General features: G+C 34.1%; 2 protein-coding genes across 2 annotated transcripts; one reads left to right on the forward strand and one right to left on the reverse strand.

Annotated features, from left to right (window-relative positions):
* Nucleotides 1-951: 951 nt before the first annotated feature.
* Nucleotides 952-7882, forward strand: dynlt5 (dynein light chain Tctex-type family member 5). The gene is made up of 4 exons (XM_073848610.1): nt 952-1105; nt 1221-1312; nt 6124-6248; nt 6400-7882. Exons 1-4 carry the CDS (start codon nt 993-995, stop codon nt 6601-6603), a joined length of 534 nt encoding a protein of 177 aa, XP_073704711.1. The 5' UTR covers nt 952-992; the 3' UTR covers nt 6604-7882.
* A 32-nt stretch (nt 7883-7914) lies between these two features.
* Nucleotides 7915-18337, reverse strand: LOC141343927 (protein NLRC3-like). The gene is made up of 7 exons (XM_073848611.1): nt 17426-18337; nt 17233-17337; nt 13830-15629; nt 11116-11289; nt 10717-10890; nt 10104-10150; nt 7915-9767 (listed from the first exon to the last, which is right to left on the reverse strand). The coding sequence occupies exons 1-7, from the start codon at nt 17557-17559 to the stop codon at nt 9214-9216; spliced, it is 2988 nt and encodes a 995-aa protein (XP_073704712.1). The 5' UTR covers nt 17560-18337; the 3' UTR covers nt 7915-9213.
* Nucleotides 18338-20051: the final 1714 nt, after the last annotated feature.

Raw genomic sequence — 20051 nt, forward strand, 5'->3', positions numbered from 1 at the left:
GTTATGGTGCTGGTCCTTAGCTGGTTTATGCTGGTCCTTTGTTGGTTTATGCTGGTCCTTGACCAGCAACATGACCAGCTAAGGACCAGCAAAAATCATCATCCCAGCATCAAAACCTACCTAACCAGCATATGTTGTTTTTTTCAACAGGGATATCTGTCAATGGGGTATGAAATGGGGGCTTCTCTTTGAATTAAATTCATATTTCTGAGCCCCTTGTCAGATATTTGTTCTTTTTCATAAGCTTTCCCACCAAAACTTCGTTTCCCCAGAAAACATTTCATATCTCATTTGTGAATTGTTAGGTATTTGCACCGGAAAACAAGACAAAAGAGCATCACTTTAATGGCAGTGTGATCAGAAGAAGTAGAAGTTATATATTATTATAGTTAAGCTAATTATTTATTTAGTTTGTAAAAATGAATTTAAAAAGTAACGGAGATCGGTTGGATGTTGTATTTTCAAACTTTGAAGTGCTGCTAATAACTTTTTGCGTTCTCATTCGCCATTTACATTTAGAGAAAGTATTGCCATATTGTGTTCCCTTCAGTTTAATCTTTACGTTTTCTTTAATTGGTTTCAAAAATGTGCTTTAAAAAGTCTTAAATTTGCAAACGAAGCAAAGTCAGCATGCTATAATCAATATTTCAAAACCAAACGGTCATCATAGAAATCCTAATTTCGTTGGCTGGAGATCCCAACCAAAGTGAAAATGAAATCCTCTGTTGCCAAGGCAACGTTTGGCAACAAGCCCTGACGGTGCTGAGCATTTCCGGTTTGTGAGGACTGAGGAGAGACACATCAAAGCGGTGAGTGAAAGTTATGTACATGCGTTTGAGTTTAAATTACGATCTATTTTGCTGGAAGAAATACGTTTTAATACATTTATAGATTGTTAGTGCTCTACAAATGTAAATGTAAATGCCCTTTTTTATGTCTTTCAGGGTTTTCGTAGAATATCATTTACAATTCAGCCGAATTTTCGCTATAAAATGTCTGATTTAGCGAAAGAGAAAGCAGCGCGTCTGCTGAAGAAGCGAGGAAGTTTGTCGTCTCTGGGCAGTCATGAAGTCAGAGCTAAAGAAACCTTTGCCAGAACTAAGGAGTGAGTTACTGTCATTCCTTAACATCTACAAACTCACATAACAAAATAATAATAATACAGACAGGTGTAAATAAATAAGTATAGATGATAAAGGATTATTTGTGTTTCTCTGTAGCTCTATCAGCACTGTGTCCTACATGGAAGAGCCTGGACATCATGATGATATTCAACGGCCTGCGGTGCAAATGGAGAACACCTATCAGCTCAGTGAGTCTCTTCTCCTTCACTGTTATAGAAATATTAATCTCATCAAATTAGTCATTAATAAAGATCCACCGACATGACTTTACACAAAAGAAACTGATCTCATACGGGTAATTCTTGCTCTGCAGTACATTTTCAAGTCCTTATTGTATACAATACCAGTCAAAAGTTTTTGAAAAGTACGATGTTTAATGTTTTTAAGTGAAAAATATTTTCTATTTGAATATATTTTAAAATGTAAATTATTCCTGTGATTTCAAAGCTACATTTTTAGCATAATTACTCCAGTCTTCAGTGTCACATGATCCTTCAGAAATCATTCTGATTTGCTGTTCAAGAAACATTTTTTATTACTATTATTATCAATATTTAAAACAGTTAAGTAAATTTTTTTCAGGATTCTTTGATGAACAGAACGATCTAAAGGTCAGCATTTATGTGAAATAAAAAGCTTGTGTAACATTATACACTATACCAATCAAAAGCTTGGAGTCAGTATTTTTATTTTTCAAAGACATGATAGAAATTATTACTTTTATGTAGAAAAGATTCTTTAAATTGATCAAAAGTGATGATAAAGACATTTATAATGTTACAAAAGATTTCTATTTCAGATAAATGCTGTTCTTCTGAACTTTCTATTCATCCAAGAAACCTGGAAAAAAAACTTCTCAGCTGTTTTTAACATAATAATAATAATAATAATAATAATAATAATAATAAATTTGAGCAGCAAATCAGAATATGAATGATTTCTGAAGAATCATGTGACAGAAGTTATGATGGTAAAAGTTATTCTTTATATTTAAATAGAAAGCAGTTATTTTGGATAGTAAAAATATTTTACAATTTTCCTGTTTTTGCTGTGCTTTGGATCAAATAAATGCAGGCTTGATGATGAGCAGAAGAGACTTCTTTAAAAAACATTAAAAATCTTACTGTTCAAAAACTTCTGACTTGTAGTGTCTTAATATATTGGATAGAATATGAATTTTATTTATAAGTAAGTAATCACTTTCTGTACTCTTTATTAAGAAATACTCTTATTTTTAAACATCAGTGTTATAATTGTGAATTGTGTCATGAATTATCTGCTTGAAAATGTCAGAATAATTTAGATAAAATCAACATTTTAAAAGATTGTTAAAAAAAGTTAAATTAATCATACTGACACTAACAAAATTACTAAATAATTAGTAACAAATTTACTAAATAAAAAAACCTAAATAACAGTTAAACTATACTAAAACCATATTTAAAAATATACTAAATTTTAATTAAAATTAAATTAAGAAATGAAAATATATTTTATTTTATTCCAAAGCTACATTTTCTCCTTTTCATTTAGGTTAACTTGGTGTACAAAAAAAACTAAAAAATAAATAAATAAATAAAAGTAAAAAAAATAAACATACACAAATGTTATGATAATATAATAATTATAATTATAATAATAAAATTAAAGCTGCGAGCAGCGATGAACGGGCCCTCGCACCCGGGCTCACCGCCGACCGGTGGCTTCAGGAAAACAGCAAACGGTGGGCAGTATGCTTTTAATACAGTAAATGTAGGAGAAATATGTCAAAGTCACTTAAATGTGCCAAACTTGCCGCTGCCAGCTGGTGGCACAATGCCTATAACTGATTATTGGCATGTAGATGTGTTCAGGCCAGCACTATTATCAAACATATAAAGTTTGGTGCAGATTGACCTTGGCATGTTTGAGTTAGTGAAATATATGAGATATCCTGCTGCCAACAGGTGGCGCTATGATAATATCTGAATATTGGTCTTTAGGTATCTTCAGGCCAGGACTCTTACCAAACCTGTGAATTTTGTGGCAGATCAGACATTTTCAGGCTAAGTTATAACCACTTCTATGTCTATGCAGAAACATCAAACTTTGTCAGGCCACCATGGACATGCCCTTTAATGAAAACTCAAGATCTTCACAATTTAACATCTCTAAGGCTTCAAGATCAGACTGACCAAATATAATGTTGATTTAACTAAATGCAATCAATGCAAGGACTTCAGATAAATGCCAACTGTGAACCAGTATGCTACAAATGATGATAAGAACATGATTCATGATGATAGCAAAATGTTATTATTGCTTCCTTTACATCCACCACTTCTGCTTAAATGTCATTGTTACCTATCTGTACAATTTTTGTGTGGATATTGCTTTGCTGGTGACTCCTGTTATAAGACATCACTCTTAAGTGCTACATAACTAAGAATCAATAAGGAAGACGGTGCCCAGATGGCACATGCATTCACAGTAATCCTCTGCTAGTTTGGATTTTAAGTTTACAGAATTGAAAGGGTTACACTTTAAAATCAACACACAGACACATACACACAAAATATAAAATGTTGCCATCCAGTTTCATTTGTTAAAATTAACTATATTAGTTAACATGACCAATAAATAAATAGCATTTATTAATGTTAATTAATATTAAGCTAAAAAAAAGTATTCATATAAAGTTTATGTACTGTGAATTAACATGAACATGAACACAGTTCATGTGGGTGTACAGCAATACACAATAAAGTGCTCTATAAACTCTTCATTCTTTCAAAATATCTTTAAAAATCAAGTTTAGTATTTTAACGGGGTAATATATATATATATATTTATAACTGATCTTAAAATTATGGTTTTCAGATGTTTTGAAGAGATAACAGTAACGTTTGTTTTGTTGTGAAAGTTTGTCATAATTTTTTATTATTATTATTTTATATTCAATAAATAACACTATGTAAATATTGTCTATCAATGAAGATAAATTGATCATGCTAAAAAGTTGTATTTTTTTAAATCTTTTGCTATGTGACTGAATAGGACAAGTTCATGGTACAGTTAAGTAAAAAATAAATAAAAAACAACAACTGCAAAAAATGAACAATGAAAGACTTAGTGACCCTTTATATTTTCTCAAAATATCAGACTCTCAAAGATCAGACATATTTATGTAATTAAAATACATATGTGCATTTTTTGTTCAAAGATGGTCTGTAGGATGGCTCTCTACTCTGTCACCCTCTCTGCCTCTCACCCCTCCCCCCTGCAATAATGAGCTTCTCTGTGCCTGACTGAACGCACACACATACTGTAGAGACATTCACCAGAGTGACAGCAGGTTTCTGAGTTATTTTTTTAATTTTCTTTAATTCATTGAAGCTTGTATAAAATTAATATTTCCAGCACTTGCTCAGAATGATTAGATCTCTGTGTGAAAAAAGTTTTAAAGAGTTTGGATGCTGCACTTTAAAGATATAAAAAATTAGGGTTATGTTTTTTACTATATCTTTAAAAAATCACCACGTCAACACCGTTCGAGATATCCAAAATCCGCTCGCAATTTAACATCTTCAGAATCTTCTCTTCATGTTAAAAAAGTTTGGTGTGAACAGCTGGTTATTCTTAGGAGTAGTGTGAATTTGTTTACTACCTGATTTTTCAAAAAATCCACCTTCAAATCAAAATAGCCGGCTTTCTGTTGGTCTTAGCTAATGAGTTTGATTTAGAAAGTTGTCCAGATTGATGAGAACAATATATGTACAGAGTTTGGTGACTGTAGGAAAAACTAACCCCCCAACTTTTGTCAAAAGATGGCGCTATAGAGTGCCTGCTCCACGCCCATTTATGACCTTTTGCCAGTGTCTAACTATCATTAATATTGATGTGTGTGTTGAGTTTCATGAAATTCTAAGCATGTTATCTGCCTCGAAAAGACAGGAATGTAATTTTAAAGTTTGACACGTTGCCATGGCAACAGCATTTGATTTATCATCGACCCCTTTACATATTCTTATCGGCCGTGTTTTGACATGATTTTGATGAAGTTTAAAGAAAATCGAGTAAAATTAAGAGGCTGATTTCAAAGCATTTTGAAAATGACACGTTTCCTGCTGCCAGTTGGTGGCGCTATAACTTTGACTCATAATAGTCACATTTATGGAATCGGCATCATACAAGGAACAAACTGGTGAAGTTTCATCAGAATCAGGCAATGTGTGCAACAGTTATTAGACACTTCCTGTTTCTCATTTCTCGCCATAACTTTGTCGCCTTGCCACGGCCAAACCGTTCGAGATATCAAAAATCTCCTCGCAATTTAGCGTCCCCAATGTCTTGAGATCATGCTGACCGAGTTTGGTGACAATCCCATGGAATTCCTGGGAGGAGTACGTTAAATTCCAGAGCATGCGCTTTTTAAACAGCCCTAAATATCTCACTTCCTGTTGCGTGGAGCCCATGACATAGAGTAGAAAAGTTGTTCAGCTCGATGAGTTCTATATGTGTACCGAGTTTCATATCAATACGTGCAAGTATGTGTGCGCAGTACATCAAGTTTTCAAACTGTGTTCCAGGGGGCGCTGTAGATGCCCTGAACCACGCCCGGGTCCCAGCCTCTGTGGCGTCCGGACGACGGCAGATTCCAACGTGTGTGCAAATTTTCAAGAGTTTTTGAGTATGTTAAGGCCCCCAAAAGTGCCCCAACGGTTGAAAAAAAACAAAAAAAAAAAAAAAAAAAAAAAAAACAAATAAGAATCCTTAGAAGAACAATAGGGCCTTCGCCCTTTTGGGCTCGGGCCCTAATTAATAAAACTTTAAGAAAATTAAAATGAAAAACAGAAAACAGAAAAACACATACAGTATACTAATTCAAAATATCCCTAATTATGAAAGTAATCAAGCTATAGTGCCAGAGATCATTTGCTAGACATCTTGTCCTTCTCATCTTGCCTCACAGGCATTTTATGAGTTTTATATCAGTAAATCACTGTAAATGTTTGCACAGCTCCCGCTCGGCGTTTCCCGGTGTTAACAGTGAAGGACATTCTGAAGGATGTGTTGACCAGCTACCTGCAGGAGGAGAAATATGAACCGGAGCTGTGCAGACAGATGACCAAAACCATCTCTGAGGTCTGCTATTAATAAAATTGAATTAATACATAACACATCATTACATTTAACACTGACTTGTCACATATTTTATTTAGTAAAAACACGTTGAGACAAATAAATATACAAACACTGATACTTGCTAAAGTCTGTTCTATAATTGTAATTTTAGGTGATCAAGGCCAGAGTTAAAGACTTGATGATTCCCCGTTATAAGATCATCGTCATCATCAGCATTGGTCAGATCAGAGACCAGAACATGCGCATGGGGAGTCGATGCCTGTGGGATGAGACACATGATAATTTCTCCTCGCATACTTTCAAAAACAGCTCGCTCTTTGCCACTGCAACTGTCTATGGTGTTTACTTTGAGTGAGTGTGTAAGAATATTAGCTGGGTTTTAGTGACAAGTGATTTTAGCCAACCAGTGGCATCTACACTACATATCTACTCTGAGCTTATTCAGGTCAGTTTAATGGCCTTTAAAATGACTTATTGAGGTTACAACTAGAGGTTGAGTATATATGAGGCTTTTCTGGTTCCTCAACATCTCTCATAACAATAAGGTAACATGTAACTGTTAAAACAGACATAGGAAAAGACTGCTGACTGTGTGTATTATATATATATATATATATACAGTTGAGGTCAAACGTTTACTTACACCTTGCAGAATCTGCTATATGTTAATTGCTTTACAAAAATAAGAGGGATCATACAAAATGCATGATATTTTTTATTTAGCACTGACCTGCACTAGATACTTAACTTAAAATGACTCAGTTCAAAAGTTTACATACACTTGATTTTTAATACTGTGTTGTTTCCTGAATGATCCACAGCTGTGTTTTTTTTGTTTAGTGATAGTTGTTCATGAGTCCCTTGTTTGTTCTGATCAGTTAAACTGCCTGCTGTTCTTCAGAAAAATCCTTCAGGTCCCACAAATTCTTTGGTTTTTCAGCATTTTTGTGTATTTGAACCCTTTCCAACAATGACTGTATGATTTTGAGATCCATCTTTTCACACTGAGGACAACTGAGGGACTCATATGCAACTATTACAGAAGGTTCAAAAGCTCACTGATGCTTCAAGAGGAAACACGATGCATTAAGACGTGGGGTGAAAACTTTTGAACAGAATGGAGATGTGTACATTTTTCTTATTTTGCTCAAATATCATATTTCTTTCATTTAGTACTGCCCTTTGGAAGCTACAGAAGATACTTACATGTTCCCCAGAAGACTAAGTTAAAGAATAAGTTAAATTTACCCTGATCTTCAAATTCAATGTTGTCTTCTGGGCAACAAATATTAAAAAGTTACATTTAGGGTAAAATTCACTTATTTTGTCTTCTGGGGAACATGTAGGTATCTTCTGTAGGTTCTAAAGGGCAGTACTAAATATGACATTTTGGCAAAATAAGAAAAATGTACACATCCTCATTTCATTCAAAAGTTTTCACCTCCCAGCTCTTAATGCATCTTTTTCCTTCCGGAGCATCAGTGAGTGTTTGAACCTTCTGTAATAGTTGCATATGAGTCCCTCAGTTGTCTTCAGTGAAAAGATGGTTCAAACAGTCATTGTTGGAAAGGGTTCAAATACACAAAAATGCTGAAAAACCAAATAATTTTCTGAAGAACTATAACTAAACGAAAAAAAAACAGCTGTGGATCATTCAGGTAACAGTATTAAGAATCAAGTGTATGTAAACTTTTGAACAGGGTCATTTTTATAAATTCAGCTATAATTCATAATTGTAGACTATATGTAAACATCTTTTATGTGAAATATCTAAATACTAAATAAAAATAACATGCATTTTGTATGATCCCTCTTATTTTGGTAAAATAATTAACATTTTGCAGATTCTGCAAGGTGTATGTACCTTGCAGAATCTGTATATATATATAACCAAAAATAATATATAGTCAGATATTTTAAGCTGGTATTGCACTCATGTCAATGCTACATTCTTGCTAAATGTAAATGTTGTCCAGAAGTGTAATTATTGCCTATATTAATGCCTACTATTTATTGTTAATATTATGGAAGCACATTTTGGACACAATTTAAATACCATTCCCGTTGCACCTCATATAAACAACTGAAAATATGAATCTCTTCCCATACACTGTGTTGAAATGTCATCATTTTAATACCTCATTGTAAGTTAATAAATCTGTATGTCTTCGGTCTATAATTTGTTTACTCTTACTGATTTGTTATGATTATGATTTGTAACTATTTTGAGAAGTAGTATTTGAAAATGATTTTCTTATATAGAAGATTTTACAGTTATTATTAACTATTTCAACTGGTATTGTTTGGTAACTCATTACTGGACAATTTAATTGACATAATTATAATAATAATGACAATATAACTGTAATTACTGGACAATATAATTGACATAATTATGATTATAATAATTGGACAATGTAATTGATATTGAATTAAATATGAATTTATCCAGTTTAGCTATACACAGACAGGTGTGTGATTTGTTAACACAATATAGTTTTAATACATGTTTTGTTTAACAGAAAATAACTCTGCTAAAGAAGTCTATAAAAATATGTTTTAAATAAGGATAAATTGAAGATTTCAGGAAAATCATACCATTGCGTTAAAGTAAAACAAACTATTATTTTGCTAAACGAAAAAAAAATTACATTTGCAGTCATCAGATTGTTGGGATATGAGAAACAAAGCAGACAGTTAACACTTTTTCAAGTATGTAAATATAAAAATGAATAAAAAAGCAATCATAAATAGAAAAATATTGTTATACTTAAAAGACCAACAGAATAAGATTAGCTACATCTTTTAGCTACATCTATGTGAATTTAACTTAACATATTTAACATATTAACCTAACATTAATACATTATTTTGTGTTCCACAGAAGGCAGAAAGTCACGCAAGTTTGGTTTGACATGAGTAAATGAAATTAAACAAAAACATTTCTAAAACAAAAAATCATTGTCTAAAAGCCCCTGCTGTTCCTAACAGGGGTCAGAGATGCTGAGGATCCCAAGTCAAGCAAAAATCCTGCATAAAGGGGCTCTGTGAAAGTGCAGTGAAATGTGTGCAAGTGTGTGAGGCTAAGTGTGTCAGAGACACTGTAGAAGGACAGACTTCCACCCAGCCAGTCTACAAATAGGCCGACTCTATTAGACAGAGACAGAGGTGAAGGGGCAGTTACGTCGGTTCTCTTATTATTATGACAAACAGTAAATCTGTTATCAGAGCTGAACAGAATCCATGACTTTTCATTGAGTCCAAACCGACATTCTCGTCCTCCTTTCCTGCTGATTCCTTTAGCTGACACTGCTATAAGAGCCTGTCCACTCCATTCAGCCTCCCAGTAACGGCGTCCAGACAGACTCTCTTTGCTCAGAACCTGCTCAAAGTTCTCAAATCTCTCTGGATGTTCAGGATACAACTGCTTCTCTTTCACATATGTCACTTTTGTGTTGCCCTCAGACAGTATGAGTTGATTATGTGCCGTGTTTGGATCCAATGTGAGATCACATGAATCTGCATAAAAGAAAGTATACATTACATATACATTTACAAGAAAGGAAAATTATTGTAAATATTATAAATATTGGCCATGGAGTTGTAAGGGTCAAATATAAGGAGAATATTTGGCTGAGATACAACTATTTGAAAATCTGGAATCTTTGTTGTCCAAATGAAGTTCTTAGCAATGCACATTACAAATCATATATATTTATGGTAGAAAGTTTACAAAATATCTTAATGGGACAGGATCATTACTTAATGGCATAAAAAATCAATAGTTTTGACCCATACAATGTATTTTAGGCCATTGCTACAAATATTCCCGTTAGTGTCTGAGTGAATACCTACATTTCCGTAGTCCTGGTGTGATTCTGATCTGTTCTCCATGTTCCAAACTATAAAGACAGAAACATAAACTAAATTGAACTAAATCAAATTTAATTATTATAATTTAATTAGTTTTTTTTATTTACCTATACTTTGAATAGCCCCATTTATGTTTTTTTCACAGCTTCTGTTTTGTTGTAGTATTGGACACAGTTATTTTTGCATATGCATTTGTAGGAGTTTCCCTTTCAGACACAAAATTTATCAGAGAACAGTATCTTTTAAATCAATCATGGTGATTTACTAAGGTTTTAAGGAAGTCTAGTCAGTTTACTAGTATTTGTGCCATTATTTAACAAACCCCTCAAAAAATTAACCATGCATTTTGCATTTGATATGTCTGGGATAGTGCTGCTCTTGGTAGTTTGTATAGGTCTTTGTGAAAATAATCTGACTGTGTCTTTGTTCTTTATTTCACACATTGTCACTAAATCACCAGTGAAACTTTCCAACATTTTCCAACATTTTTACTCTTATGGGTACCAATTTTGCCCTGTTTAGTAAACCTGGCCCTTTGAGTCCTAAAAACTAAACAACATTTTATGCTGTTTAATTGTATAGCAAAAACAAGTACTTGAGTTTCTTCAACTTGATGTTTGGATTCAGCAGTAGATCTGCTAGCAACTTCACTCCTGAATCTCCAGGGTGATTGTAGCTCAGATCCAGCTCCCTCAAGTGTGAGGGGTTTGAATTCAGAGCTGACTTCAGGTATGAGCAGCCATCCTCTGTCACCATACAGCCAGACAAACTAAAGGAAGGAATCACATCAAATCAGGTTACTCTGAAACACTGTTTTCTGTTCATATAAAATAATGTTTTGAAGTTCATTGACAACATATAGGCAAAACAGTTTAGACATTATGCAAAATAGATTCTTTTGTGTTCCACAGAACAAAGTTTTTAAATGACATAAAGTTGAGTAAATGATGACAGGGTATTCATTTTTGGGTGAACTATCTCTTTAGCTAGCCACTTGAGTATTTCTAGTTTACATTGAGGATCCTTCAGTCCATTGCAGAGTAGCTTCACTCCTGAATCCTGCAGGTCATTGTTACTGAAGTCCAGCTCTCTCAGGGGACAGTCGTAGAGCTGAAGAACTGAAGCCACACTTTCACAGCACTGATCAATGAGATCACAGCCAGAAAACCTAAAACAGAAGGAAACACAAGCCTCTGCATGAATAGAAGCCATACAAATGCACAATTGGTCATAATCAGTTTGCTTTTTATTTCAACAAATTATATGTTTAATATATGTCAATATAATGTTCAAATGACATATTTTATTGAAGTCTAGATATAAAAAGAGGATATTCTGATTAGAAAACTGTGCAAAATGTGATAGTTGCATCTGGGCCTCTGGCAGCATTAAAGGATTACTTCACTTCCGGAATAAAAATGTCCTAATAACTTACTCACATCCATGTCATCCAAGATATTCATGGCTTTCTTTCTTTTTATTTCCTTCTTTTTTTGCAAAGAAATTCGGTTTTTTGAGGAAAACATTCCTCAACAGATTGAAGGTTAAAAATGCTGTTTTAATCCAATTTCAAAGGACTCTAAACAATCCCAGCCAAGGAATAAGGTTCTTATTTAGTGAAACAATGTCGCTTTCTTAAAAAAAATATATATATATATATATATATATATATATATATATATATATATATTTATACACATACGAACCACAAATGCTCATCTTGACTAGTTCTGCGATGTGCATGCGTACTCTGTGCACTCTGGCTCATCTCATTTTCTCCTCCAACTTCAAAATCATTCTTTATTGCTGTTTTTTTTTTTGTAAAGTGCGTTTGAACTTCTTTGCACATTTTCTTTGCAAACACTGGGTTGGTACTTCTCCAGCGATGTAGGATGATTTTGAAAAAATGAGATGGAGTTTTTCGACATACCCTAACTGTGCTGAACCGGAGTGCATAGAGTACGCATGCGCATCGCAGAGCTAGACAAGACAAGCATTTGAGGTTGAAAAGTATATAAATTGTAGATTTTGTTTAGAAAATAACAGATAATTTCACTAGATAAGACCCTTCTTCCTTGGCTGGGATCGTGTAGAGCCATTTGAAGCTGCACTGAAACTACATTTTTAACTTTTAATCTGTTGAGCACTATTGAAGTCCACTATATGGAGAAAATCCTGGAATGTTTTCTTTAAAAAACTTACTTTCTTTGCAACTGAAGAAAGAAACACATGAACATCTTTGATGACATGGGGGTGAGTGACTATTTAGAAACGTTTTATTTTGGAAGGGGAGTAATCCTTTAATTAGGAATCGAGAACCCTTCCCATAATACCCAATGTACTTCGCTTTAACTGGAGAATTGTGTGTTTACTATTGTCCTCTTGCATTATCGACACTATTTTCCTGTGTACTACTGTAATGCTGCCTTGACACAAACTGTATTGTACACTACTAGTCAAAAGTTTTTTAACAGTAAGATTTTTAATGTTTTTTAGAGAAGTCTCTTCTGCTCACCAAGCCTGCATTTGTTTGATCTAAAGTACAGCAAAAACAAAATAAATGTTTTTACTGCTTAAAATAACTGCTTTTTATTTAAATATATTTTAAATGTAATTTATTCCTGTGATCAAAGCTACATTTAAAGCATCATTACTTCATAGTCTTTAGTGTTACATGATCCTTCAGAATTCATTCTAATATGCTGACTGCTCCTCAAGAAACATTATTATTATTATGAATATTTAAAACAGTTGAGTACATTTTTTTCAGGATTCTTTGATTAATAGAAAGATCATCATTTATCTGAGTCAGTATAATTTGTAGAAATTGTAGAAATTAATAATTTTATTTAACAAAGATGCTTTAAATTGATCAAAAATGATCATAAAGACATTTATAATATTACAAAAGATTTCTATTTCAAATAAATGATGTTCATCTGAACTTTCTATTCATCAAATAAACCTGAAAAAAAAATTTTTTTAACATAACTATAATAATAATAATAAAGTGATGACTGTGATGGGGAGTGATGATGCTAAAAATTTAGCTTTGAAATCACAGAAATAAATTACATTTTAAAATATATTCAAATAGAAAATAATTATTTTGAATACTAAAACATTTCAAAATGTCACTGTTTTTACTGTATTTAGATCAAATAAACGCAGGCTTGGTGAGCAGAAGAGACTTGCTGAACCTGCATTCAGCTCTTCTGCAAGTTACCAGAGGGCCCCTTGCCGACCTTTTCATTTCATTTCATCACTGTTTACATAAATAATATTTACTTTTTTCCAGAGGAGGAACAGGTTGAGCATGCAAAGAAGGTGCTACAACAAATTTCATAGAAGCAGCAGAAAAGGAAGCATCTGCCAGACTGGCAGCCAATAGTTTCAAATAAAGCCTATGTACACTATTTTTCCCTATATCACTGTATTTTCTCAAACTGACTATTTTTTCTTGCTACAAATTACATAGGCACTATATATGTACTGCCAGCACCAATATTGAAACAACACATTTAAAAATAAAATGATCAATTCGTTAAATAATAAAAATTTAAATAAATGTATCAAATTTGTCAATCTGAATCATGATCTATGTTTACACAGTACATTTTTAAATGAGTAAACAGATAACTGAATTCTTCATTTTATTTAAAAAAAAATCATGGCACTGTTATTGTGTAACAACAATTTAACACTTACAGAGCTTTTCTGCAGTTCCTCACAGCTGGTATCAGTCTCATCCTACCCTCCTCTGATGTGTTGTATTTCTTAAGGTCCAGCTCATCCATCACCTCATCTGACATCTGAAGCATGTAGGCTATTGCTGAGCAGTGTCCAGGAGAGAGTTTCTTCTCTAAGTGTTTCGCTGAGGTAAGAAACTCCTGGATCTCTCTGTACAGAGTCTGATCTTTGACTTCCAGCAGACAGAGGAACAGGCAGATTGATCTATCTGCTGATAGATGGGGATCCTTTTTGATTTTGTCTTTAATGTACCTTGTGATTTCCTGTATGCACCCTGAGCTGCTTTCAGTGTGAGCCAATAGACCATATAAAAGTCCTTGATTTGACTCCAATGAGATTCCCAAAAGGAATCGAAGGAAAAGATCAAGTTGTCCATTCTGACTGTCTAAAGCCTTATCTACTGCTCCTTTAAACAAGCGATGCAGTGCGGTAAAACACCTCAGCACCTCCATAGTCGTATTCACGTAGTAGTAAAAAACATAAAATGCGGCAAGAAACTCTTGAAAACTCAGATGTATAAAGCAGTAGACTTTTCTCTTATTAACCACAGCTTCCTCCTTAAAGATCTCAGTGCAAATCCCAGAACACACTGAGGCATCAGTGACATTTATGCTGCACTCTTTCAGGTCCTCCTCATAGAACATGATATTGCCCTTCATCAGCTGTTTGTAAGCCAGTTCAGCAAGTTTCAAGATGGCTTCTTTGTTGGACTGCAGAACTTTCTTTAGATCTAACTCATCATACTTTTGGTTCTTCACGTTTGTCTGAATGATCAGGAAGTGTATGTACATTTCCGTCAGAGTTTGAGGGATTTCTGCTCTGTCATCTTGTTTCAGCAGGTTTTGAAGCACAGTGGCTGAGATCCAGCAGAAGACAGGAATGTGACACATGATGTGGAGGCTTCTTGCTCTTCTGATGTGTGAGATGATTCTGCTGGCTTGATTCTCATCGCTGATTCTTTTCCTAAAATATTCTTCCTTCTGAGAGTCGTTGAAGCCCTGAATTTCAGTCACACGGTTGACATAGTTAGAGGGGATCTGATTGGCTGCTGCTGGTCTGGAGGTGATCCAGATGAGAGCAGAGGGAAGCAGCTCTCCTTTCATGAGGTTTGACATCAGCACAGCCACTGATGACATCTCATTCACATCAGAAACCTTCTCAGTGTCTAAAAAGAGCGAAATTCTACTTTCATCCAAACCATCAAAGATGAACACCATTTTACTCTCAGCATAAATCTTTGCATCCAGATTTTGAAGTTCAGGGTAGAAGGTCAGAAGAAGTTTATGAAGACTATACCTCTGCTCTTTAACCAAGTTAATCTCTCGAAATGCAAGTACAAACATGAAATCTACATCCTGATTGGCTTTCCCCTCAGCCCAGTCTAGAATGAACTTCTGCACAGAGACAGTTTTCCCAATTCCAGCGATGCCTTTAGTGAGAACAGTCTTTATTTTTGCTTGTTCAGGTTTAAAGATTCCATTGCAGTGGATTAGAGTGTCTTGTGAGTGTTGTGTTCTGGGTGTTTTCTCCATGTGTAAAACCTCATGTTCTTCATTCACCCTTTCACATTCTCCCTCTGTGATGTACAGCTGTGTATAAATCATGTTTAGTAGGGTTTGATTCTCTTGTATTTTGAGTCCCTCAAATAAGTGCTTGTACTTGTTCTTCATGCTGGTTTTGTGAAACTTTTTGACTCTTTGTAGAACTTCATCCACTGGTTGAAGAGAATCTTGTTGGACGTCTTCATTCACCTCAACCCTGTGTCAGGGTTTCTGCAGATATGAACAAGTTAAATTTAAGACTTTTTAAGACCTTTTTAATACCACCTTATATGAAATTTAAGACCTAAACCTGTAATGGAAATAGATATTATATTACATGCATATGTGATACTTAATGTGTTTAATGTAAAAAGTAAACAAAATTTCATGGCTGTCATAAATTAAATTTATTACTACGATATACAGTGAACTTTCCATATCAGCAGATACTATTCCACACAAAATATCCCCATAAAAGTACCACTAGAAATATCTGATGTAAAAAAAAAAATTCTGAAGCGATTTTTTTTTTTTACTTTTGAAATGTATGCGTACCTTTGAAATTTATTTTATGAATTTATCAATAAATTCTAAATGTCTGTTAGCAGTGAGATTACATAATTTACACTGCAAAATTAAAAGTGAGATTAATGTTTTAAATACATTTATTGATTTATAAATATATATATTAGAAATGTTATATAAATACTGCGATTCTGTCTGAAGACGCAGTAACTTCCACAGAGGGAAAAAAAAATCTACAGTTGTTAGCAACTGGCCTTAGCCAAGCCCTATATTCAGTTTTTCCAAGCCCAGTATCGCTAAACTTGCACTTCCTCATAGCTAAAAAATTAAATCCATTTGATTTCTGCGGTACAATCCGAGAGAGACTCGCGCCAATAACAGAAAGCTGATTGGCTATTGCATGCTGGTCTCATTTGTAGTTTAAATTCAGCTAATTATATTTGGAATAGTGAAATAAAGAACTACAACACCACGGAAACAACAGAAAGAGAATTTAAATGAGCATTAGAGGTAGCGTTACATGGACATCGGAAAAATAAGACCTGTGTAAAATTATTTAAGACCTAGAACAGCGAATTTAAGACTTTTTAAGGCCTAAAATTTTGATTTTTAAATTTTAGACTTTTTAAGACTTTTTAAGACCCCGCGGAAACCCTGCTGTGTGGATCCAGAACAGAGTGTTCCCTTGACAATTTGTTCACAAACATCACATTTGGACTGAATTTACTCTTTCCTATACAATAAAAATGAATACGGTTTGACACCATGAGGGTAAGTAAACGATGACAGAATTATTTTTGTGGTGAACTGCTTTTAAATATATTATGCACTCTTTTGTATAACATAATTGTGACCCTGGACCACAAAACCAGTCTTAAGTCGCTGGGGTATATTTGTAGCAATAGCCAAAAATACATTGTATGGGTCAAAATTATTGATTTTTCTTTTATGCCAAAAATCATTAGGAAATTAAGTCAAGATCATGTTCCATGAAGATTTTTTGTAAAATTCCTACTATAAATATATCAAAATGTAATTTTTGATTAGTAATATGCATTGTTAAGAACTTCATTTGGAGAACTTTAAAGGTGATTTTCTCAGTATTTTGATTTTTTTGCACCCTCAGATTCCAGATTTTCAAATAGATGTATCTCGGCCAAATATTGTCCTATCCTAACAAACCACATATCAACAGAAAGCTTATTTATTGAGCTTTCATATGATGTATGCAAATTTAACCTTATGACTGGTTTTGTGGTCCAGGGTCACAATTGTGATTAAGTGTTTTCATTTACCTGAAATCAGAGGTCACTGTTTTATTACTGAGTGGATGAACGAAACCATGACTCTTCAAGGACATACAGCTGGGCTCTTGAGATGCTTTTGTGTGTACCTCGTGTCTGATCAAATTGTAAAATGTAAAAGACAAGTAAATGATGAAAAAATTAAAATATTCTTTAATAATGATTTGATTTAGTGTTGTATTACCTGGGGTCAGAGGTCATTACAGGTGGGTACTCCATGGATTTATTACTCACTGACGTACAAATAGAGTTTGGAGATGTTTTTGGAATCTGTCGATGAATAGCACCATCCTCATCTCTTCTCTCACACATACTCATTTTAGGGGCAATATCTCACTTCTCCAGGCAAAGATGCTGGTTTAAAACAAGCAAAGTAAGTTAATAACAACAGAAAAAAATGTTTTAATTGAATGCAAACCATTTATTTGCCATATTCCTTAACAAAATGTGTTTTCTGAATAGTTTCTTGAAAACATTGCCTAAACATTGATAAACATACAGTGGGGAAAATAATTAATTTGATCCGCTACTGATTTTGTATGTTTGCCCACTGACAAATAAATGATTAATCTATAATTTTAATGGTAGGTTTATTTTAACAGTGAGAGACAGAATAACAACAAACAAATACAGAAAACGCATTTTAAAAACTTAAATTGATTTGCTTGACTTAGTTCTTGGTGGCAAAACCGTTGTTGGCAATCACAGAGGTCAGACGTTTCTTGTAGTTGTCCACTAGGTTTGCACACATCTCAGGAGGGATTTTGTCCCACTCCTCTTTGCAGATCATCTTCAAGTCATTAAGGTTTTGAGGCTGACATTTGCCAACTCAAACCTTCTGCTCCCTCCACAGATTTTCTATGTCATTAAGGTCTGGAGATTGGCTCTTCTTCGTTATCTTTCAATGCTGGTTATTTCAATGACTGACTTGCTGCACGCCAGTCTGTTGTTGTGGGGGCATTTCCACGCACCAAAACGTGACGCTGAACGAAACAAACTGTGATTGGGGTTGGGTATCGTTTGAATTTTATCAATTTCGATTCCGATTCCATTTATCGATTCCAATTCTTTTCGATTCCCAGTTTCGATTCCGATTTAGTAAAAAAACAACAACAAACACAAAAGTCAAACATTAATATATCAAACATGTTTATTTTCAGTGCTAGCTTGCACCATATTATTTTATTACAGGGGTTCTCAACCTTTTTTATATCAGGGCCCCCTTCTTCTCGGGTCAATTTTGCAAGGCCCCCCTATGCCTGACATTTCCTCTAAAGGTGTTTATTTTTGAACCTTTTTTATTAACCTAAACATTTGTTTTGCCTTTTTATTTTTCTCCTGCATGTTATAAAAAAATTCAAACAAACTTTAAATTAAAGCTATACTTTTGAATTTAAAAGAAAACCCTCTGCTCTAACTTTTTAACATGAATTTTTATAACAAGTATCCGATTCTTTATCTTAAGTATCCGATTCCAGAATCGGAATCGATTTTTTGATTCCCAACCCTAACTGTGATTGGTTGTTTGACATGTCGATCAAACGGTCTTATGGGCAGGCCTTGGCCAATGAAAGCTGCCATGATTTCCAGACCTTCAGCCGTCAGTCTGAAGGTCTGGCTACGCGAGACTATGCAGTTAATAACAAAAGATATACTACGTGATGACGTCAGACGTAGTTTGCGGACCGGGACAAAGTTGTCGGCGATTCTTTCTATTGTAAAGTCATGCAGTGTAAAACCCCCATCGCCGATCCATCGTGCAATGTGAACATAGCAGCGACAGAATGCTACCCCAGATAGTCATGCAGTGTGAAAAGATCTGTGACGCAACTACTTTGAAAATCGTGCAGTCTGAACTCGGCATTAGCGGAACGAAACTTAATATAATTTGCTGATTATTGCCGCTGAAAATGATCAATTATTGTCATGTTTTGGGCTGTACTAATCGGTCAGACCGAGAAAAAATATTTGGAGTACTATAGACTGCCAAAAGTTATAAAAAAATTTGAATAAGAGTGCAAAAAACTGGAACAAAAGCGTTTGGTTGGCCAAACTGAACCAGGATTTCCAGGCCAAGGATCTTGACAACATTCATGCTTGTTCTTATTATTTCCAGTCAGGTAGGTAAAATATTAGGGTAATACTGCGCATTGTATCTTTACCACCTATAAACTTTAGTTTGTCAAAGAATTGCACAGGTTCCTGCGTACTATATGATTTAGCAGCTTCCACGCGTTATTTTTTTCCATTTATACAGCATAAATTAGCAGAACAACGTATTCAGTCATACATTAACTGTGCAATCAATGCTACTGTTTCTGGGTAACTGACCAAACCGTGACCTAAGTGCAAACCCTCATACAGATAAAAAAAAAAAAAATAGTTGATCTTACTTAAACAGCCTCTTTCAAGCTGCCATGTTTGTTTGTTTTTTATCTGCTTCGATGGTGTCCAAGCAAAAATTTTCAAAGCACGTTTAGTGGATTATTATATCATTTATTGCATTCAGAAAAATATAAATAAATAAAAAATAAACAAAAGCGATTTGATTACGTCATTTGCAATGCTTCATGGGAGTATGAGTTCTTTTAGGCGCAATGGTATTCTATACTCTTTGATGTTAGAGCTGCTCGTTTCAGCATTGTGTTGTAGTTCATCACTGGGAATTTGCCGTTATAGACGTTTTTTTCTAATTAAGTTGAATATATCTGAACTGTGGCGTCTACAGAAGCGTATATCATCACTTAACAACCTCTGAGAAAATGCTAGGTCTGTCTTGAAAGATATTCGTTAATTGTTAAAAATCTATT

This window comes from Garra rufa, chromosome 10 (assembly GCF_049309525.1).
Source record: "Garra rufa chromosome 10, GarRuf1.0, whole genome shotgun sequence".
NCBI lineage: Eukaryota > Metazoa > Chordata > Actinopteri > Cypriniformes > Cyprinidae > Garra > Garra rufa.